Source organism: Nematolebias whitei, chromosome 5 (assembly GCF_014905685.2).
Source record: "Nematolebias whitei isolate Nwh7 chromosome 5, NemWhi1, whole genome shotgun sequence".
Classification (NCBI taxonomy): Eukaryota; Metazoa; Chordata; class Actinopteri; order Cyprinodontiformes; family Rivulidae; genus Nematolebias; species Nematolebias whitei.
In genome coordinates, this window is record NC_056502.1 from 35,744,655 (window position 1) to 35,764,761 (window position 20,107).

At 40.3% G+C, this 20,107-nt stretch overlaps 2 protein-coding genes across 3 annotated transcripts in view; both read right to left on the reverse strand.

Annotated features, from left to right (window-relative positions):
• Positions 1–3,206: 3,206 nt before the first annotated feature.
• On the reverse strand, positions 3,207–11,260 carry LOC119409536 (protein LYRIC). 2 transcript variants are annotated; one of them, XM_037676433.1, is made up of 13 exons: positions 10,644–11,260; positions 10,305–10,424; positions 9,677–9,758; positions 9,218–9,394; positions 8,867–8,917; positions 8,581–8,703; positions 5,655–5,738; positions 5,507–5,575; positions 5,257–5,399; positions 4,910–5,029; positions 4,676–4,783; positions 4,336–4,462; positions 3,207–3,636 (listed from the first exon to the last, which is right to left on the reverse strand). In XM_037676433.1, the coding sequence occupies exons 1-13, from the start codon at positions 10,971–10,973 to the stop codon at positions 3,572–3,574; spliced, it is 1,599 nt and encodes a 532-aa protein (XP_037532361.1). In that variant the 5' UTR covers positions 10,974–11,260; the 3' UTR covers positions 3,207–3,571. The 2 variants fall into 2 exon arrangements, with proteins under 2 accessions (XP_037532361.1, XP_037532360.1); XM_037676432.1 differs by having other exon boundaries at positions 9,677–9,761.
• Positions 11,261–12,147: 887 nt separating this feature from the next.
• Positions 12,148–20,107, reverse strand: part of ubr5 (ubiquitin protein ligase E3 component n-recognin 5) — a 43,628-nt gene continuing 35,668 nt past the window's right edge. The window contains exons 47-53 of the mRNA XM_037677306.1: positions 17,420–17,601; positions 17,257–17,341; positions 16,984–17,139; positions 14,430–14,543; positions 14,187–14,331; positions 13,993–14,078; positions 12,148–12,861 (exon numbers count right to left, since the gene is read on the reverse strand). Of these exons, the coding sequence (XP_037533234.1) occupies positions 12,649–12,861; positions 13,993–14,078; positions 14,187–14,331; positions 14,430–14,543; positions 16,984–17,139; positions 17,257–17,341; positions 17,420–17,601 (981 nt within the window). The 3' untranslated portion in view covers positions 12,148–12,648. The remainder of the gene's footprint in view (positions 12,862–13,992; positions 14,079–14,186; positions 14,332–14,429; positions 14,544–16,983; positions 17,140–17,256; positions 17,342–17,419; positions 17,602–20,107) is intronic.

Genomic DNA, 20,107 nt, shown 5'->3' on the forward strand with positions numbered 1-20,107 from the left:
ATAAACAAGTGAAAGGAGCAGCAGTTGTCAGCCCAGGTTTCTCTTAAGTTATCAGACATGACGTCAACACTGTCACACTCTCAGGTGCACTGCTAGGATTAACAACCTTGAGGTCTGCACTTGTTTTCCTGACGTTACAACTGTTGACTAAACTTTTATAAAACTAAAGAAATCAAGTTTGTTAAACCATTTGATTACTTTCTTATCCAACAAATGCACACAAAACTCATCAACATTTCAAAAAAATTCACAATCCTATGAATAACTTGCATTTTGTAGAAATCGTGTTTTTTATGAGTTTTAGAGGAAGCATAAACATTCCATCTATGCTAAATGCATATCACATAATAAACGTACAAGAGTGTGAAAGCTTGAAATGTAAACACTATCAAAAACACATCCAGAGTTAGCAAGGGCAAATTGACTTTTCAAAGAGTCAATGAAAGATGAGGGTTTCTTTGCGCTACATATCCCCCACTTGGAAGGCTTCTGAATTTCAACAAAAGGCATCTTAGAGTTGCAGGGGGAACTTCAGCTGTGTCAGTAATGACACTCAGTAACATTTAGTGATTCCAACTTAAAGATGATGTCTGATAACACCTCTGTACCCACTGAAGCAAAAGAAAATTGTGATCAAAGATCCCCTTTCCATATCAAAATAATGTTTATCCATGATGCAGTCACATGCCACTCTTAGCACCACAGAGAATGATAAATTTAAAAAAAAACAGTGTGGAAAGTAAACAAAAAATTCAGTATGTGAAGCAACACCAGGTGGTAGTTGACATCTAGGTATTCCAGATACGCATCACAAAAAAAAGTATCCTCCAGACGATCACTGGTTGAGATGGTAGAGTATCCCCAGTGGATACTTACAGCTCAAAGGAGGATGTCCTGATTTTATCAGAAGGGATCAGCAGAAGACATGGATGTTGTAGATGTTTTTTTTTTTCTGACTCATCTCACAAGTTTAAAAGTCAAAGAAGAAAAAGTAGTTGTACAACTTTTTACTATCTGATGCTATTTATTTATTACAACATTCTAAAGATTATTTTCATTATCTTAAAAATTAAGTTCATTTGAAAAATTTAATTATACGATTTTAATGTTAGACAACCGATTTGGATAAGAAAAATAAATTAATCCAAAATTTTGACTGCTATGTAAGGAGAGTGCTTTTCCGTTCACTGTCACCTTGTTCACTTTGTGTGAAGAATTTACAAGAGAAATTGTTTCTCTAGTAAATTACTAAAATAGATCTTGCATGATTATCAACAGTGTATGAGCATTCATTTAAAAATGTGACTTCAGAACTTTTTTTTTCTTTCAGCTGCTCCCAGGGGTCACCACAGCAAAGTAACTCGCACAAAGAATTGTTTTTACGCCAGATGTCCTTTCTGATGCAGCCACAGACCACCAAGCTACCACAGCCCTCTGTGTGGAGCAGAGAGCTGCTCTCTAGGGCGCCTGGGGGAGCAGATGGAGGGGGGGGGGGGGGGTCCTGGCCCAGAGTGGGGGAAATGAGGGTGGAGGCAGGTGTGGGTGCTTCACCTATCCCACCCACATTTTGATGTTGTTAGTACTGGGAGTTGAACTGGCGATCTTATGATCACAGGCCCACTTTCTCTAACCACCAATAATGGAGATAGATCCTTGAAACACTTTTACATTAGTCTAGGCTTTACAGTCGTCAGAGTCATGAAATCATGGAGCACAAGGTTAAGGATCAAGCAGATTGGGGCTATTGTTGTTGCCATAAAGCTTGTTCACTCAAATCTCACAACTGATGAGTTTCATGTCCCATCCCCATTGGTAACTGATGGTCAACTTGTCTTGATTGATTTGTGAAACTGTCTGGTGGAAACGTTATTTTAAGCTTTCAATAATTGCCTTTGTTTAAGCAGTCTGTGTCTCTATGCTCTTGGTTTATTCATTTGGATGACTAGTTGTGAGATTGGTGAAAACTTTGCGTTTATCAAACCCATTTAAACATTGGGTCTTCCTGTCCTTTGGTGATTTTGATTAGGCATACGACTGGAGAAAGGTTATCAATGATCATGATGCAAGGTTCTGTCCATCATGGTATGAGTTTACCAGCACGTTTTCTGTTCTTAGTTTTTGTCTGTCCAGTCTTTGAAACAAAAATGTACCAAATTTTGTCTCACATTTGAAGCTTTCTGATCATTTTGCATCTTGCAGTTTAACACTTTCTGGGCAAAGGTATCTTGCAATGTTTATTGTACTGGAGCATTGTTACATGTGTTTTTTCTTCAAATAATTTCCTTACTGGTTCCACAAAATGCACTTGGAAGGACAAACTAATGCTGATGACTTTTTTCTTTACAAGTGGTCTGCTAAAAAACACTGATCATGGTAGTAACGGTGTTTTCATTTACAGTGTGTCGAAATATATGAAAATGTAGTGAATGCCGAGCACTGAATGACATTGATGAAGCTGAAAATGATTTGATAAAGCTAAAAGAACACTAAAAGCTAAATGTAGAACATGCTTAACAACTAAAATCACTAGGTCAGAGCTATAAACAAAACCTACCAACAAATGAAAAGTTGCATAACTTAGCTAAAAGGTAAATTTAGCCAAAGGCTGGCTAAAAGAATCAATAGGACAGCTTGAGCTAAAAAGTAGCACAATGGTAGCTAGAAGAGCCGGCTAGCTAAAACACAACAGCAACACTGAGTACGCTAAATCAGTTTTCATATCATTAATGTCCAAAGATAGAAAAACTGGCCTTTATTAAGTCTTTTTACATATGGCTTTAGTTTTTCTTTTGTTACAAACAAGTTTTACAAAAAGGTTCTGAAGACTTGTGAGTGGAGAGGAGGTGTAAAATAGAGGACACTGAAGCGTTAGCGATCAGAGGCTCCCACCCATCTGCAGCCGTAAAAACAGCTCGAAAACAGTTGACACACTGCAGGACAGACGGGACGAACCGGATGGACAGAGCTGATGACATTTTCAGAATCACAGCAAAAAAAAATAAATGCAAAAAATACAGAGCAGACAATTCCCCTGTCTGTGCCTGACAATGCTCATTTACAATAGTTTACACCTCGCTGAGCTCCAACTGTCCTGTACGACAAACGGCACCAATTAAAACGTTGCAGGGCGGAGGCCAGTTCGTCTTTCTGGCACGGTCTTGTGTGACCCGGTGCCCATTAACCGTTTCCATTTTTTTTTTTTTTACAGAGTCAACGTCGTTTGTAATCAATCAAGACGACAAACTTCTAAACATGATCAGGATTTTCTACACGTCTAAGGACTAGAATACAGCTCCTTCAGTTACTTGATTCAGTGGAATTAAAGATCAGAAGATTGGATGCATACAAATAAAAATCATTAACACCTCATTATATTAGATTGCACTGCATTTTGTTTTAGTTTTCAATGATCCAACAACCGACACACAATGTGTACAAAACTGTTTCACTTTCAGACAGGTTTTAAGGTAAACTCCTTCAATTACGACGTAATTTAAAGTCCCTGTCACTTCAGGTGTTGCATAAACAGGACGTGAAGTCTCTTGCATACAGAGGCGTGGAGGCAGCCGTCTCAGGTCTCTCTCCTCGCCTTCTTCTTCTTTGCTGGTTTGGGCGCTTGACTCTCCTCAGGTTTTTCTGCAGAAACAAGAAAAATTAGGATTACATAAACATTTTTACGTGGACTAACCCTACTGTCGGGTAAATAATGCTTTGTGTCGAAGATGAATTGCTGATCTGTCAGTTTTCGTTTGATAAAAGAACGTTGGAAATAAAAATTAGCCAAATGAAAATACATTTTAGTTTTAGCACAAGGGCAAGTCCTTTTTCAGTAAATCAAAAGGTCTACTTTGTGCTGTGAATTCAGACACATTTGCAATAAAAGTGTTAAAAAATAAAAATCTCTTGTTTATACACATGTGTCTGCTGCAGCTGTTTACATACTGCAGTCTTTCTGAAAAGACCCAAACTCCATTCAGTGTTGGAGCTCAGGACATAAAAACTGTTAAAATACACGAAAGGACCACAACATAGAACTTTAAAACAAAATGGAAAAACAACTCTAGCATGCTGGGTTTATACATTTCAAGCTCGTCTTATCCTAAAATAATTACATTTAGAGCCAACATCTTGTTTGTTTTCTCTTGACATATCTAATAAAGCTCTTGTTTTCCTGCGAGTGTCTTTTCAAAGACCGTCCCTGGAATTTCATTGTACACCCTCAACTGAGTATGATACTTGAAATACATAAAGTTTTTTGAAATCCAACAAGTACTTTTCATAGAAAAGCCTCAGGAGCGGTGCTGAGAAGGTTCGGGCCGACAGTCATGGGCTTACTTTGCAGGGTTGGAGCAGGGAGGTTGTTCTGCTTGGCAGTGGGCTCTCCATTGGTGGTCTTCTGTGGCACTTGTGTGACGGGGGGTTTCTGGGATATGATTTCCTTCACTTGTCGCTCTCCTCTCACCTGCTCAGAAGAAACGTGTTGATGTTTAAATATGGAAAAACTGAACACAACTTCTGCACAACTAATCAGAACATGAGGTAACAAACGATGCCTCCGTGCTTGATAAAAGTAACAACGTAAAATGTCTCGTAGAACCCAAAAGATCTACAAGTGTGAATCATTGAGTTTGGAACGTTCATCAGATCATGTCTCCTCTCCTTCAACCCCACCGACCTCGGCAGCAGCAGCTTTGACAGGCTGGACGGCAGCAGAGTTCTCCTGAGCATGTGGCTGCTTCATCACCGAGGCAGCGGGCTTCGTCTCCTTCAGAGGCTCCTCAGCCTGCGCACAGCACGAGGAAGGTGAAGCAAATATTCAGGGCTGCATTTAGAAACTGGCAGGGGTAAAACATCTTCATAAAACCATAGTTTAAAAACATACACCCACTGCGTGATGGGTTATAGTTACCTGGCCTGCTGCTCCCCCCTCCTCAGCAGCCTTCTTCTTCTTCTTTTTCTTCTTCTTAGTTTTAGCTGCTCCATCACTTGTAGCATCTCCCTTGTCCTTATCATCATCCTCATCCTCATCCTGAAAATAATAAATACTTTTAATAAAGCATGCCACAAAATGCTTTAAGAAGTGGGAGTAGTTGATTTTTATGGTTCTATGGGAGCGTGTCTCTGTTGAATGTTCTCATATGAAGAACATTACAGCAGTAGAAGCTTCTGCTTATCCAGCCCGCTCTGATTAATCATCACTGCAGACAAGAACACTGAACCATTCCGTTTTAAACTGCAGAACAACTTCTCACTTACAGCTGCTCCCATGAGATCACTCTTGGCCGGCTCGGGGAGGGGCAGCTCCTGGACACGAGGAGGCTCGGGGGTGGGCTCCTCGTAGTTGCCCCAGGCTTCAGATGGGGCGTTCCAGTCAGAGCTGGGGTCACCTGAACTCCCGTCTTAGAAACACAAACATCGTTAGACAACTCAAGGGTGAGGCAGTTTCAGAAACACGAGGCATTAGTTGGAAAGACGTCTTTAAAAATGAAGTAGAAAAGAAGCGTACTGAGTCCAGACCACTCATCGTCCACTCTGGGCTGACTGGGCCAGGGATGGTCGCTCACAGCCTGAGGCCCTACAAACACAAACATTTGAGGAAACGGCACCACCCAGTGGAGTTTGTTTATATAAAATTAACCATTCTGTAAACTTACGAGCAGAACCAACTCCCAGTCCAGAGGATGACACCAGATTCAGGTCTGAGGATGGCGGGGCCCTGTCAACCACAGTCCATGACTCTGAAACACACGTCACAGGAAATTAAAGACATTTAAACAATATTTTCTCTGCTCTCTATTGAGCATTTGAACACACTCCAGCTGATCCTAAAAATCTGCGACCTAAATAATTATATAATTTTAGCAAAGTATCACTATTTTACTGGAAGAAGTTATTTGTCTAACATGCCAAAGAAAAACAACTACTGGTATTATTTATAAAATAAAGTAACACTTATTGTGGCTGTAAGTTATTACCCGATTTTTAAAATCAATTAACATCACATATATTGAGTTTTGTCTTTTTTATTTTTAGAAGCATTAAATCTACAAATTCTGCAAAGACACAAACAAAACTACGAATGCTTTTTGATTAAGTGGCGTGGTTTGGATCTACAACTCACAAACTAATATAAGCAGATGCCGTTTGACCCATTTTCATCTCAGAAAACCTGATCTCGCCTCGAGGTGGTCCAGTGCACAACAAAATGAAATAAACATGGATTAAAGTTCTCCATCGCTGCAACAGATTTTCATCATGTTTAAAAATGAAAGAAGAAAAAAAAAAAACAATGTTTTGTTGTGGCCTTGTTAAATCCATCCAATACAGTAATATAGAAATTAAACTATGCTGCTTTCAACCAATAAAGAACCAGAGCCACAGTTTGAGCCAATCAGCGCAGAGCAGGGTGGGTCCTGCAGTCTGATACATGGAGGGTGATGGAGGTGTTCCTCACTCAGAGACAGACTGCAGGTGAGAGCACCGATCAGTTCACCTGGACTATTTTACAAGGAGGACACACTGCTGCCCTAACTGAAGGTGATGACTGCAGCCAAGGGAGATACCAGAACTGATACACCATCACCCCCACCCTATTCATTCATTCAACCTTTATTTAGACAGGCAAATCCCATTGAGCCTCCAGGACTCATTTAAAATAGAGACCTGATTTCAACAAAGAATGATGACAACAATGGACAGTTATAAAAAGTCATACAGATTTTTTTTCTTCTCCATCCTCCCACACTGCGCCCTGACCTCCCCTTGATTTTTGTATACAAAAAACAGGTATGCACGATATTATCGGCATGGTATCAGCCGATATTAGTGTTAAAGTTCAATATCGGACATCGGCCATTCCATTAAAACAACTCTCCGATATAAAAGGCGCTGGTTTTGCCTGCGGCGGCAGCATAACATTATGACATCACATGCGCCTACCTGATCTCAGGCGGAGAGGAAAATTCAAAATGTTGATTTTATTTTTTAAATATTTTTCTGACGTAACATTACCAGAATTACAAGCCATCAGTTCTGACGTCATTGAGAAGCTAACAGCCGATAGCACGACTTGTTGGGTGAGTTTTACCACAGACATTTGGACGTCGTGTTAGCCCCGTTAGCATGATTAGTCTTACAGCACAGATAGACAAAAACTTTGAACGTAAAAAGTCTGTCCTTCATGCACAGGAGTGCAGAGGATCCATCACTGCAGCCAGGAACCTGGAACAAGCCTCCACAAGTGAGACAGCATCACAGGTGACTAATGCTAATAAATAACATTTAACACTTTTCATTTAATATAAGTTGAAGTGCTCTGCATATCATATGGCTGTTACTGAATACATGTCACCAGCTCTTACAGCTGTTGCACAATTTTTGTAGCAAATAACCCTAAATAAGAGGGCTATGTTCTGACAAAGGAAAGTGTATAAAATCTCAGTATCGATTATCGGCCGAATAAGTTTTAACATATCGGCATATCAGCCAAAAATCCAATATCGTGCATCCCTAATATAAAATCCAACTTTATATTAAACGTTAATGTGTTCAGATCATCATCATACAGACATGTACAACTTGTGCGTGTGACTAAACTTCTGCTCCTTAACGGAGACAGCGCTTCGCAGGAGCACACTCAGCCTGTTTGTCTCAGTGAGGGAGGAGGCTGCTTCTGCTGCTTTACTTCTTATAATTAAACAATATTAAACACCAAAAGAATAATATTTATAAGCCTCAGATTATAACAAAGATGTGCATCTGTTTAATTTTTTTTTTTTTTTACCTTAAACTTATGACGTTCTCTCTGAGTCAGTTTCAGGTGTTTATAGTTTATCATTAATATCTACATATTTAAATTCTGCACTGTTTCAGCAACAAGGTGTCTGTTTGGATGATCTAAATGGGATTAAATTTAGAAGCATACAGAGATAACTGTACTGTGATGAATGTACTTTAATAAATGATCAAATATGAAAAATATATAGTATTAAATGACTACATGAGCTGAAATCTGTAAATTTAATCTTCTATATTTAGGGTGGTGTTCAGATAACCTCTGGGTGCAGAAAGAAATTTCAGTCTTAACATTTTTTCTGCTTTAATCTCTGAGCACAAATACGCTGTGAGTGCCTCAGTGCAAAGTGTGATGAAGAGGAAGTTCCACTCCTGCAGCTCCTGAAAGAGTCTGCAGCTCAGGAGCTTGGACATTCCAAGCAGTGCACAACATGGCCGACTGAGAACATTTGGATATAGTAAACTTTATATATGGTGGTACTTATTAAATTAGATTTTTCCTGATATATTTTTTGCCTTCCATATTGTAAAGGTTGCAGACAATGAAAAGTTTTGGTCGACAACCAGATTCTGTCCAGAGGGGGTTCGCCGGACAACCTGGAAAATTTATTTTGTACCCAGTACACATATGTGACATACCAGATACCTGATGAAATGCATGTTTTGTCTTTACATTACTGTAAATTAAAAAAAAGATTATTACAATTTGGTTTAAAAATCTGTTCCGAGTGCATAAAGTTTCTGAACGGAGTCAAAAGGGAACATTTAAAGAGAAATCCTTCTTACCATCGATTCCTGCCCTCCAAAGTGGTGCAGGCTGCCTCTGAGCTGTCCAGGAGCTTATTTTTGGAGCGGCGACGTTTGGTGCCACTTTGACTGCCACGTTGGGAGCCACAGCTGCACTGCTGCCTAACACCACAAAAAACATTTAATTCAGCCACAACAGATGAAGCCAACACAACTAACACGGAAAGGTCTTGGAGATTTGCAGTAATGAGCTCCTGCTGCTACCACTGTTGACTTTCTGAATTAGTAATGAGTAACAAGGCGAGGCATTTTCTGCTTTAATTACCTTGAGAAACAACAGCTTCAAGCTTCTCAGCCTTCACCTTTGCAGCCTCACCTAGAAACATAAAAAAGGTCAACAAATGCCGTCCATAGGAGGCTGCATGTGGAAAGAGAACACATGCACTCTCAGAACACTTCAGCTGTGTTTCTCCAGAGAAAACTCGCTGGAGATTCAACTCCCATAGTGCCTGTATTTATAGTTTATCCTGTCAACAAGAGACTATGAAAAGGCAAAAACAGGGAGGGAACAAAACGCCTAAATGAATGTCGGGTTAGGTTGGGTTGTTTATCTCCTCTGGTCCACAGGGTTAGTTGGGTTTTTTCCAGATGCTTATACAAAAAAAACAACCAGCACCTTTTTTCTTCTTCTGGCTGGCAGGTGCAGGAGGTGCAGCAGAGGCTTTGGGCTGCTCCGGGGGGACGTTCACAGGCGTGTTCCCCCCTCCAGGACTGGCTGAGCCATCACTGGAGCCCTTATCTTTCTTGCGTTGCTCACGTTTCTCCTTGTTGCTGACCTTCGTCTCCCATGTTCCTGAAAAGTTAAGAGTCCAGAGTCTAGAAGTGGCTCATTAAGGGATTAACAAGAAAATGTGGTGTGGATTAGGCAACTGCACTTTTTTTGCTAAGAAAAATACTTTCAGCCAGTTTCCTCTTAACTTAAACTTTGTTTCCAACCATCAATCACAATATTGTAAAATTAAAAAAAATTGCTTTTTAGTATGTAGTTTAATAAAGTGCACTCAACATACAGTTATCATTACAAAAAAATCCTTATATTACAGGTCAAAACAAGCAAATGTTGATTATTTTCCACCTCCTTCTGGTTCTTTGCCATCTCCAGTCACAGTCTTGAGCTCCTTCACAGCTTGTTTGGCCTTCTTCTTGGATTTCTTTGTCTGCTAAATGAAACGGTGACCATAAGTATTGTATAGGATCAATAAAACAAATAAGGTCATTAATTCAGCTTCATGCTCACTGAACCAAGGTCAATAAAATCAGGCTTTGAGTTTGTCTATTTATAAATGAATCAACAACTGCAGTCCAAGTTCCCCTATCTATGTTTATGAACTTTTAGTGCCAAATTTTCCCCATTAGGACATTTTTTATTTTTTACATGTTCTATCTTTCAGGAACAGTGCAAGTGTCATCTGTGGACCATGTGCTGTCACAGGCCAGGGGTCGTATCAAGGTTTGCTAAATGAAATCTGTAAGCTAAACCTAAAGTTACTGACTGTACATAGTTAGTTGCATCACTTCATGGTAACAGGCAGTGAACATACAGTTTCTATGAACTGCTACTTTACTGAAGCTACCACGATAATGATGTTATTCCTACGCAATTACTGTAACTTGTGTACTAATGAAAGCAATCTCTATTAAAGAACATATGTCACAGTTATTAAATGGGTTAATGCCAAATATTCGTGGCCCATCAGAAGTACCTCAGCAGCCTTTTCAGCCTTGACTTCTGGAGGAGGCGAATGATGATGTGGCACTGTCTCCTCCGACACTATGGCTTCTTCCTGTGGCTCAGCACCAGCTCTTCCATTTGGCTGAGGTTTCTGAAAACCGCATGTAACGATTACAAATCAAGTACATTTAAAAGGCCATAAAGTTTCCCAACAGTTTAACCATCATCCAACCGATATAGATCTCTCCCAGCTGAACCCAAGACGCTAGCTGCATGCTAGCCGTGTCACTGTGGCGTTAGCTTAGCCTGTATGCTAGCCGCACGGTTAGCAAGCGGAGCTAGTTTGACACATTTGGTTTCGTTTACGTGCCTTTTCTGCCTTTCTCCTCTTTTTCTTCGGTTCCTCCGATTTGACCAACTTATTGGTAGCTCGCTTTACGTCAACTCCGTCGTCCGCGGAGCTCTGAACGGTCCGCTTCTTGAACACAGCCCGCAACAGCGAGGCCCACAGAAAGACCAGCAGCAGCAGTCCGACGCATGCCGCAGGGAGGATTATCCATGGCGGAATGAGCTCAGGCTTCAGCCCCAGATCGACACCGAGCTTGGAGCGCAGCCACGCCAGGCCTTGGGACAACGCTTCATTCAGACGATTAGTGAGCAGCTCGGCCTGCCGAGAGGCCGCGTCCTGCCACTGCTCCATTACTATTTACCTTCTTCAAGCAACTGGCTGATTATTCACGCTTTGGTTATCGCTACTCGCCGCGCTAGCTAAAAATAACGTACCGACTTTGACATGATAGCTACCAATTAATTCATCAGGCAGCAGCATCGGCCAGGCTAGACAAGCTGCTAATTAGCAGAATGTTTAAAACACCGCTGTGACGAGTTATATGACCTAACGAGCCAAAGTACGCGACACCGTCCTAAGACAAAATACTAGCGTGCGCTGACTAGCACGATGCGACTACAGCAAGTTCACCTCATATGGTTCCGTTATTACTAGAGGGATGGTGCCTTCAAGACAGTAGTAAACTCCAGCTTCCCTAAATCTTATCTACATGTCCGAAAACAGTAGGTCATTACAATTAAAATATTAATCTAATATTTTATTTGTATTTCACAGCTCTTTGTTTTGAATACAACATATATTTATATTTAATGGATGGAGTTTTGCGCTTGAGACTAGCAATGAACCTAAATGCAAAAATCCATTTAAATTACACGCCGAACATTGGTTCGCTCTTAAAGTTCCATTGGCGAATAAACACACGTTCTAGTTCTTTAGAATCGCATTTATCCAAATAAAAACAAGTTATTCTTTAAAATAAACCAACAAATTAATGTACATGGAGTCATGGACGCCGCTACTGTAAAGTGGTGGGAGGACGTCCACTCTGATTGGTCAAACCCAGGTTCAAAACCCCGTTGGGTTCAAGTGCATCTCGTTGACTTGAGCGTTTCAATCGCTTGTTGCAAAATATTGTCTTCTAACAGTAAAAAACTTTTAAATATAATGCAAGACATCTTAATGATTGTTGGACTTATTAATTTGTCCTGTTGTGGCAACCCCTGAAGAGGGAAAAGTCTATAAAGTGTTTTTTTGAATGTCCAGAGGACCAGATTGAACTTTTTTGGATTTTTCTACCTGGATTATTGAGCATGCATCAGATCTATAAAGTGTTGTTCCAATGGTAACTTAAAAGTTCTTGGAGATTAATAAAAATATATTTATATTAAAAAAAAAAACTAAATTGCTGTCATACCAATAAAACACTGCAGAACAGGGTGAAAATGAAAAATTTCCATCAACTACAGAAATACAGTTCATACAATATTCCCCATGATTCTTACAGATAAAATGACAACACAATTTATTTACATCCAAGTTTATTCTGAAATTCCCTACTCCCCCTGTACAAGAAAAAAAAGACTCTCCACAAAGGCAGCAGTGAACTGTCAGTGATAGTACTTTTCTTGGGAAGGAAAAAGAAATGAATCACAGTGTCTCTTCTTTTTATTATTTCTACTGCTGTCATCTTTGGCTAAGTTTTCGGCTGACAGGTTACTGTCAAACACACTTCCTGGGAAAAACAAAGGTTTAAGCCAATAGAACAGAGCTGTGGGCTTTATGTTTTACAGTGCCAATACAGGAATGTTCTGGACCGTATACCTCTTCATTGCAACAAAAGAAACAAAAAAAATAAAATGCTGTTTGTGTTCACAACACAAACAATTATTAACACATCTGGAGATAGTGACCTTATGCCATTTCATAAAACTGGACAAAAAAAATCTACAAAAATGGAGCTAGGTAAATATTACACAACAGTAAACGTGTTATTCTTTTAATCTTTAAACTCTTTTCTGTGGAACTTCTACACAAAACCAAAATTCTTGGTCTTAATGGCTAGCAGGAGTTTCTGTTTAAGTATTTGTTTGGAGGAGTAGAGTGGCACGTAGAGACGTGAAATGCAGGTGTTGGCTGTGGGGAGGTGCTGGTCATCTGGAGGCCGGATAGTGATGGAGGGCATGGGCTGGAAGCCCTCCTCGCTGGCTGGCAGAGACGGGCTGGAGGTCCAGAAGTACACCTGAGGAGCAGACAAACCAGTTAATAATGCTGGGTATTATGGGGATATCTATTATGGTTAAGAGCTTGTGTGCCGAGGAAAAAAGGTCAAGAACTAAATGAATGACGGTAGCAAATATGAGCTTAATCTTTGGTGTCAAGTCCTTCAATCCAAACAAAACATCCATGCCACTATTAATATTTTCAGAAAGGATGATGCTGCACTGCTGCTGGAGGCTGTTTACAGCTGGTTCATCTTAGGAAGCAGTTTGTTATTCTAGTGCCAAAGAATCACCTTAAAGACATTTACTCCACTTTAAAACATCTTTTTAGTCATTCAACATTGTTTCCCACATATTGTTAAGTTTTCTGCAAACCAGTGACCTTTGGAGTATTTTCTGAAATCTCATGTCAGCATTTCCAAACACAAAAATTAATCTCTAGAATACACATTGTTTCAAGCATAATCAATAAAGATGCTAATGTTTAAAATCCCAAATGAAAATATATTACATACTATATAAGCACTGTTTTTAAGTCACTGGTGACTTAAAAACAAACAAAAACTATTTTTGATAAAACTTGAACAAACATTGATGTTGTGTTCCTTTTAAACTCAAAACATGAGTTTCAAACTTTAAATTTGTGAAATGAGGTTCAAAGAAAATACTTTAAGACTGAGCTTCTTATTTTAAACTGAGTGGCTTTATGAAATTAATTACTTTGTTAGCATTGTCAGGACTGATTTTTTTTAATGTTCAAGTGTCTCATTGGATACTGGGGCGGCTGTGGCTGAGTGGTTAGAGTAGTTGTCCTCCAATGCAAGAGTTGGGGGTTTGATTCCACCAGCAGTCACATGCTGAAGTGTCCCTGGGCAAGACATTGAACCCCTCATTGCCTCCGATGTGTGTCCCATCAGTGTATGAATGTGATAAAGCTCTGATTATTCTTGATAGAGATCTAGTAAAGTGCTGTATGAATGGATAAATGAGGCACAGATTGTGTTGTAAAGAACTTTGAGTGTCTTGATAAGATAGACAAGCACTTTATAAGTACAGTACATTTACCATTTATTAAATATATATACTTAAGAAGCAAAGTACTGAAGTGATTAAAGCTCATGAGTCTTTACATTGGGACAAATGATACTTACCAGATCTTGCCTCTCAGTCATGCTCATCTTTTCTACTATGGACCAAAACCATCGTTTAAACTGGAGAAGTTTGTCTGCATTTTCCCCTGTAGGACAAACAAGTTCTTCTTTAAAATATTCAAGTGGGAACTGAAAACGGTAATTCTTTTTTCACTGACTCAGTGGGACTCGGACGACTAGACAGAGCAACACACCTGATTCATCATTGAACGAAGTGAAGCTGATCAGCATCTGGACGTTGACCTCTCCACAACCATTGACCAGCAGTCTGAAGTCTTCTGCTGTTAGATCCTCAAGGGCGTTTTTAGGAAGTACATCCAGCAAACCCTTCCTCATCGCCTTTAAACAGAATCAGGAGAAATATACATTTTGATGAGTGAGAAAATATTTCCAGAAACAGAAAACTGATGAGGGAGGAACAATAAAGTCTGACTTACATGGAGCGGTTGTTCAGCTACCACCAGCATTCTGTGCTCAGCGTACTTCCTCACGTACTCGTACACATTGATGGGAGTTACGGGCATGTTGACCCCACCTGACAGAAGCTCCACCTGCGTGATGAAAAACAAAACGTTAATGAGCACCAACTCTCAGGTACCCCCAAAAACTGTTTCAAAGTTGAGATTAGGGATGCACAATATTATCGGCTGATATTACTATTAAAACTCAATATCGGACATTCAATTAAAATAACTCGCCGATATAAAAGGCGCTGTGTTTGCCTGCAACGACAGCACAACGCGATGACATCACGTGTGCCTACCCAATCTCACCGCTGAGAGGAAAATTCAAAATGTCGGCAGTGTGGAAGTTTTATTTTTCGTTGGTGAGGATGTCGGATTCCGAAGATTGATGGACTACGTTGAGCCTCACTACATCGCCCCCAGTCTGAGATATTTTTCTGACGTAACGTTACCCGAGTTACAAGCCGTCATTTCTAACTTCATTGAGAAGCTAACAGCCGATAGCACGACTTGTTGAGTGAGTTTTACCACAGACATTTGGACGTCGTGTTAGCCCCGTTAGCGTGATTAGTCTTACGGAACAATGGACAGACAAAAACTTTGAACGTAAAAAGTCTGTCCTTCATGCACAGGAGTGCAGAGGATCCATCACTGCAGCCAGGAACCTGGAACAAGCCTCCACAAGTGAGACAGCATCACAGGTGACTAATGCTAATAAATAACATTTAACACTTTTCATTTAATATAAGCTAAAGTGCTATGTATATCATATGGCTGTTACTGAATATATGTCACCAGCTCTTACAGCTGTTGCTCAATTTTTGTAGCAAATAAGTCAAAATAAGAGGACTATGTTCTGAATCAGAGTAGTAGTAGTAGCAGTGAGGCATGCCGTTGTATCATGCCAGTGGCTCTTAGAAGCTTTGAACAAAACTAATATCAAAATTATTATTTTAATTCATAACTACAACACAAAACATGGTTTTAATCCCATTGAGCTTCGGGGACTCATTTACAAGAGAGACCTGATTTCTTAACAAAGAGTGATGACAACAATAGACCAGTGTTTCCCCTACCATTATTCAAGCGGGCGCCCCGTCTACGACCCCCGCCCCACAAACCACCTGTCGGCACTGACGTAACGCTAAACTAGCGGCTCGCAATGCAGGTGTGCTAGCTTAAAAGCTAAAGGCAGCCTCTTCCCTCATGCTGAACCCTCACGCTGAACGAACGCCCGCCACTTGAAAACTGTCAGTACAAACAGCGCACGGCTCAGATGTGCGTCTGTCTGAGTGTCAGAGTAGTAGTAGCAGTGAGACATGCCGTTGTATCATGTAATAGGTAAAAGTGGCTATAATGACAAATTCAAAAATGTTCAAGACAAAAAAACTGGACTTTATTTATTATACTTTACTTTATACTTTATTGTTTTTGTCTTGAACTTTATTGAATTTATCATGTCATGGATGACTGAAAATCTTCACCAGCTATTAATGACAATTGGCCTGCCACAGTACCCCCACCTTTGTTCTACTCGCTGCTTGGAACAGTCAAACCAGTTGCACCGCCCTGGTGAAATGCAGCTAATTTGACCATTAAAGTGCATTTATTAAATAAAAGTTCAAGTGAGACACACCTTTGCTATAATTTTGAGAAAAATAATTGTTTTAGATGCTTTTCTTGTTAAATTTCGAAGAAATGTGGAGGCTTGTCCCTCTGCGCTTCCACAAATCGGGTTTTGAAATACAGATGATTTGACCGTCAAAGTGCATTTTATAAAGCAAAAGGTAAACAGACACATCTTTACAATAATTTCGAGTAAACAAATAATTGTTTTTAGGTGGTTATCTTGTTAAATTCTTGTTAAAGTTCTCCCATGCATGCTCCCGCAGCCACCATTTGGCAGCCCATCAATTTTTGGCACACCGGCCCACATTTCCGGGTTGTCAGCGGTGACGCATAATAGATGCGACGTATATGGCGAAGCAATGTATTTATGCATTTTTCCACTTTTTAAAGACATATTTGGACTGATGCGACTTATAGGGCGATGCAACGTGTATGGAGGAAAATATAACGGCTGTCACCATGAGTCAGACAGCCATGCTTCTTGAAGACGTGACAATCTTGCAGCTTGGGTGTGTGTTGAAAGATAGCTACATTCTGTGACCACCATCTGCTGGCTGATTCTTGTACTACAAGAAAGCTGCACACAGCCGGAGCAGACTGGGCACAGATTCTGAACAGTGGATGCTCGCCGCTTAATAAACGTAGCGTCTTATTTATGTGCAAAATTATGATTTATCTTATATTTAATAAGTGCGGCTTAGACACAGGTGCATTCTAAAGTTCGAGAATTACGGTACTTGTATGAATTAGATATTATTTCAAAAGTGATACAAGTTTAGTTGTCTTGGTGCTTCTCTAAAGTTAGAAAACAACCTTACTCAAACGCAACAGTACAATTTAACTCTGACACCGTGGTTTCCATCTAATTATTATTTTTTTATCAGAACAGCACAGGTACCTGTCCAGCTCCTTCCTCCTTGCAGAGATCAATGGCAAAGGCCAGATCCATGGCAGCAAAAACTGCATCTGCTTCACCCGTCTGTGAGTGGCGGATCAGCTGTCTCAAGCTCTCATACATGACCGGGTCAAAGAAAGCAAAGTCATGCCAGTTCACCTGCAGAAACAAACATCACTTATTAACTTGACCCCAAAGTGCTGAACATCATGAAGCAGGTTTGATATTTAGCTTTAAATATACAAATGTATTTCTTGAAAAAAATAAACATTTTACCTTTCTACCAAGCAGCACTTTGATGACGTGTCTGTTCAGAGTGATTGGACAGAGTTCATTCTGCAGCAGACATAACCCCAGGATTCTGGACAAAAAAACAAAACCTTTCAACTTCTTGTCTTTTTATGTGGCCAAACCACTTGGTATATTTTTAGTCCATTACCTGCCGATGTTACGGAAACAGTTGAGCCTGGCCTCTGTATTTTTGCCCGGTCGAGGGGAGTAGAAGCCTCGTTTGCCAGGCTGGTAGAAAAGAGGAGCGTTGTCATCCCCATCATCTGGGTCATCCAGCTCCATGTCAACCACACTGCGTGTTGAACCATGACGCTTACGGTTCTCCTGCTGCTGTAACCACACAAAGAGAGGAGGAGGACTTTAAATGAGAAAACTGCTGACACAAACCATGCTGTGGACAAGTACTCAAGACCAATGTTCACTCTAAGCTATGCGACTGCGCAGTCACGCACTGTCATACATTCTCTGTGCACAAGAACATCTATGCTTCACAGTTGAAAACTGGCCACAAGGTTATCTCCTGTTTTATAATAAACTGTCAGAACCGAGCGCAGCTGTGTACAGTACAGCGCCTGGTGCGTGCAAAGTTGGGGATGGAACCCCCACTCCGGTCAAAACAGAGCTGCGCCACGTGATTCGTCACGTGATATGTACCCAGCCAGGCAGCGTCTTCTGGCGTCTTAGCAGCGTTGAGCTCAAAGAAGCTACGTAGCTACAAGCAACCGTGACGTCTAGCTCTATTCCAAGCTTTGTTTCTGCATATTTCATCACATACTGAAGAATATTTGGCGTTGTGGATTTATCACAGAAGTGTATGGTCGTACGACGTCAAACAAAGGTGGTAAGTAAGCTAATCCCATGACTTGAAGCCATTTTTGTCATACTAACTGTTAGCAAACAGTATTGCTCAGTGTAAACCTGAATGGGCAAAAAAAAGAAAAAGAAAAAAGTTTGAGACCAGCTATGTTGTATGGTCTGGAGACAGTGGCATTGACAAAAAGGCAAGAGGAAGAACTGGAAGAGGCAGAAATGAAGATGTTGAGGTTATTAGGAGTGACAAGGACGGATAAGATCAGGAATGAGATCATCAGAGGTACAGCACAGGTTGAAATACTGGGAGATAAAGTTAGAGAGGACAGAATGAGATGGTTTGGACATGTCCAGAGGAGGGACAGTGGTTTGGACATGTGAAGAAGAGGGACAGTGGTTTGGACATGTCCAGAGGAGGGACAGTGGTTTGGACATGTCCAGAAGAGGGACAGTGGTTTGGACATGTCCAGAAGAGGGACAGTGGTTTGGACATGTCCAGAAGAGGGACAGTGGTTTGGACATGTCCAGAAGAGGGACAGTGGGTATAAAGGATGAAGGAGAAGGTAGGAGAAATGCATCTGCCAGGAAAAAGAGCAAGAGGCAGGCCAAAGAGGAGATGTATTGATGCAGTTAGAGAGGACATGGAGGTAGTTGGAGTGAGGACAGAGTGAGATGGAGGAGGATGACTCACTGTGGAGACCCCTGAAGAGGGAAAGGCCGAAAGAAGAAGTTTAATAGGTTGTGTAATGTAAAATTTATTCTTACATTTCACTGAGTTCTTGCCCTGTGCTGATGTGCAGCATGAAAACATCCACTGCAGTAACTATTTTAAGTTATTAGTAGCTTAGATTTTTTTCTGTCTTCTTTGTCTTAATGTTGGTCGATAAGAAATAAATGCCTCACTAAATAATAATGCAATAAACAAATAAATGCCGTGAGCTTCACTACCTCCACATTACAGCCATCTTTGTTTGTATGTCCGAGGTTAGGTCACCCTGGTTTACATTTCCTCATGGGAGGAGCGATCTAACGTTCACGTAAAATATTTGATAATGTTCTTATAGAAACAATTCCTGAATGTTGTTCATATTGTGTTAATGCTACATGTTTGCCTCTTGACCCTGCAACTGGGTAAGGTTACAATAAACCTAGCCCATTACTGGAGTTTTAATTAGATATTTTAAGTTACTAATAAACACGATGGATGATGATCATATTGCTTTATGCTAGGCCATTGGTAAGGAGTGATTATTATTATTGTTTCATAATGGCTAGTGATTTTTTCCCCTAAAACTTAAGTTAGGCTACACTATGTTTCTTAGACTGTGACTAGGATGCATGAGAGAAGCGGAGTGTGCTCTATTCACACAAGAAGAGCTGTTGGTCAGGCAGGTCTTGTTGTGCCATTAACTCTAAAATAGTTATTGAATCAAATGTTACTTGTGTAGGTAAAACAATGTTAAACAACCTGTTAAAATACACCAGAATGCAGGAAATGGCATCTACTTTATTCAAAATTTTCTTGGGGAGGACCCCCAGATCCCCCCTACCAGTGTGTTCCCCCATATTACAAATGGTTCTGATACCAATGGCTACCCCGTTCCTAAACATCTTCCAGAGCAGGACCCTCACCCAGGCCACAACTGGACCCTTACCCAGACCAAGACAGGACTCTCACATTTAGCATACTACTCATCAGATGAACAAAAAGATTACTGTTGTTTTCATTTGAAGTGGGCCAAATCACTTATATTAAAAGTAAAAAAATGGAAATTGCTGCTGTAATTTGATTATTTTAATAAGCCATTAAACTTGCTATGATCCCAGATTTTGAACAGGTGTGATACTGGTGTGTGACCACAGCGTGTACATCTGATGTTGCTCATCGCGGTCCTCAGTGCACTCAGGTAGCTTGTGTGTTTGCCCAGACACGTGAAAAATTAGAGGGAACATTGCTCAAGACAACTTAGTTTGGAAAGAAATAAAGTTAGCCTTACTATAAATTAATGTTTTAAAGGTTATTATA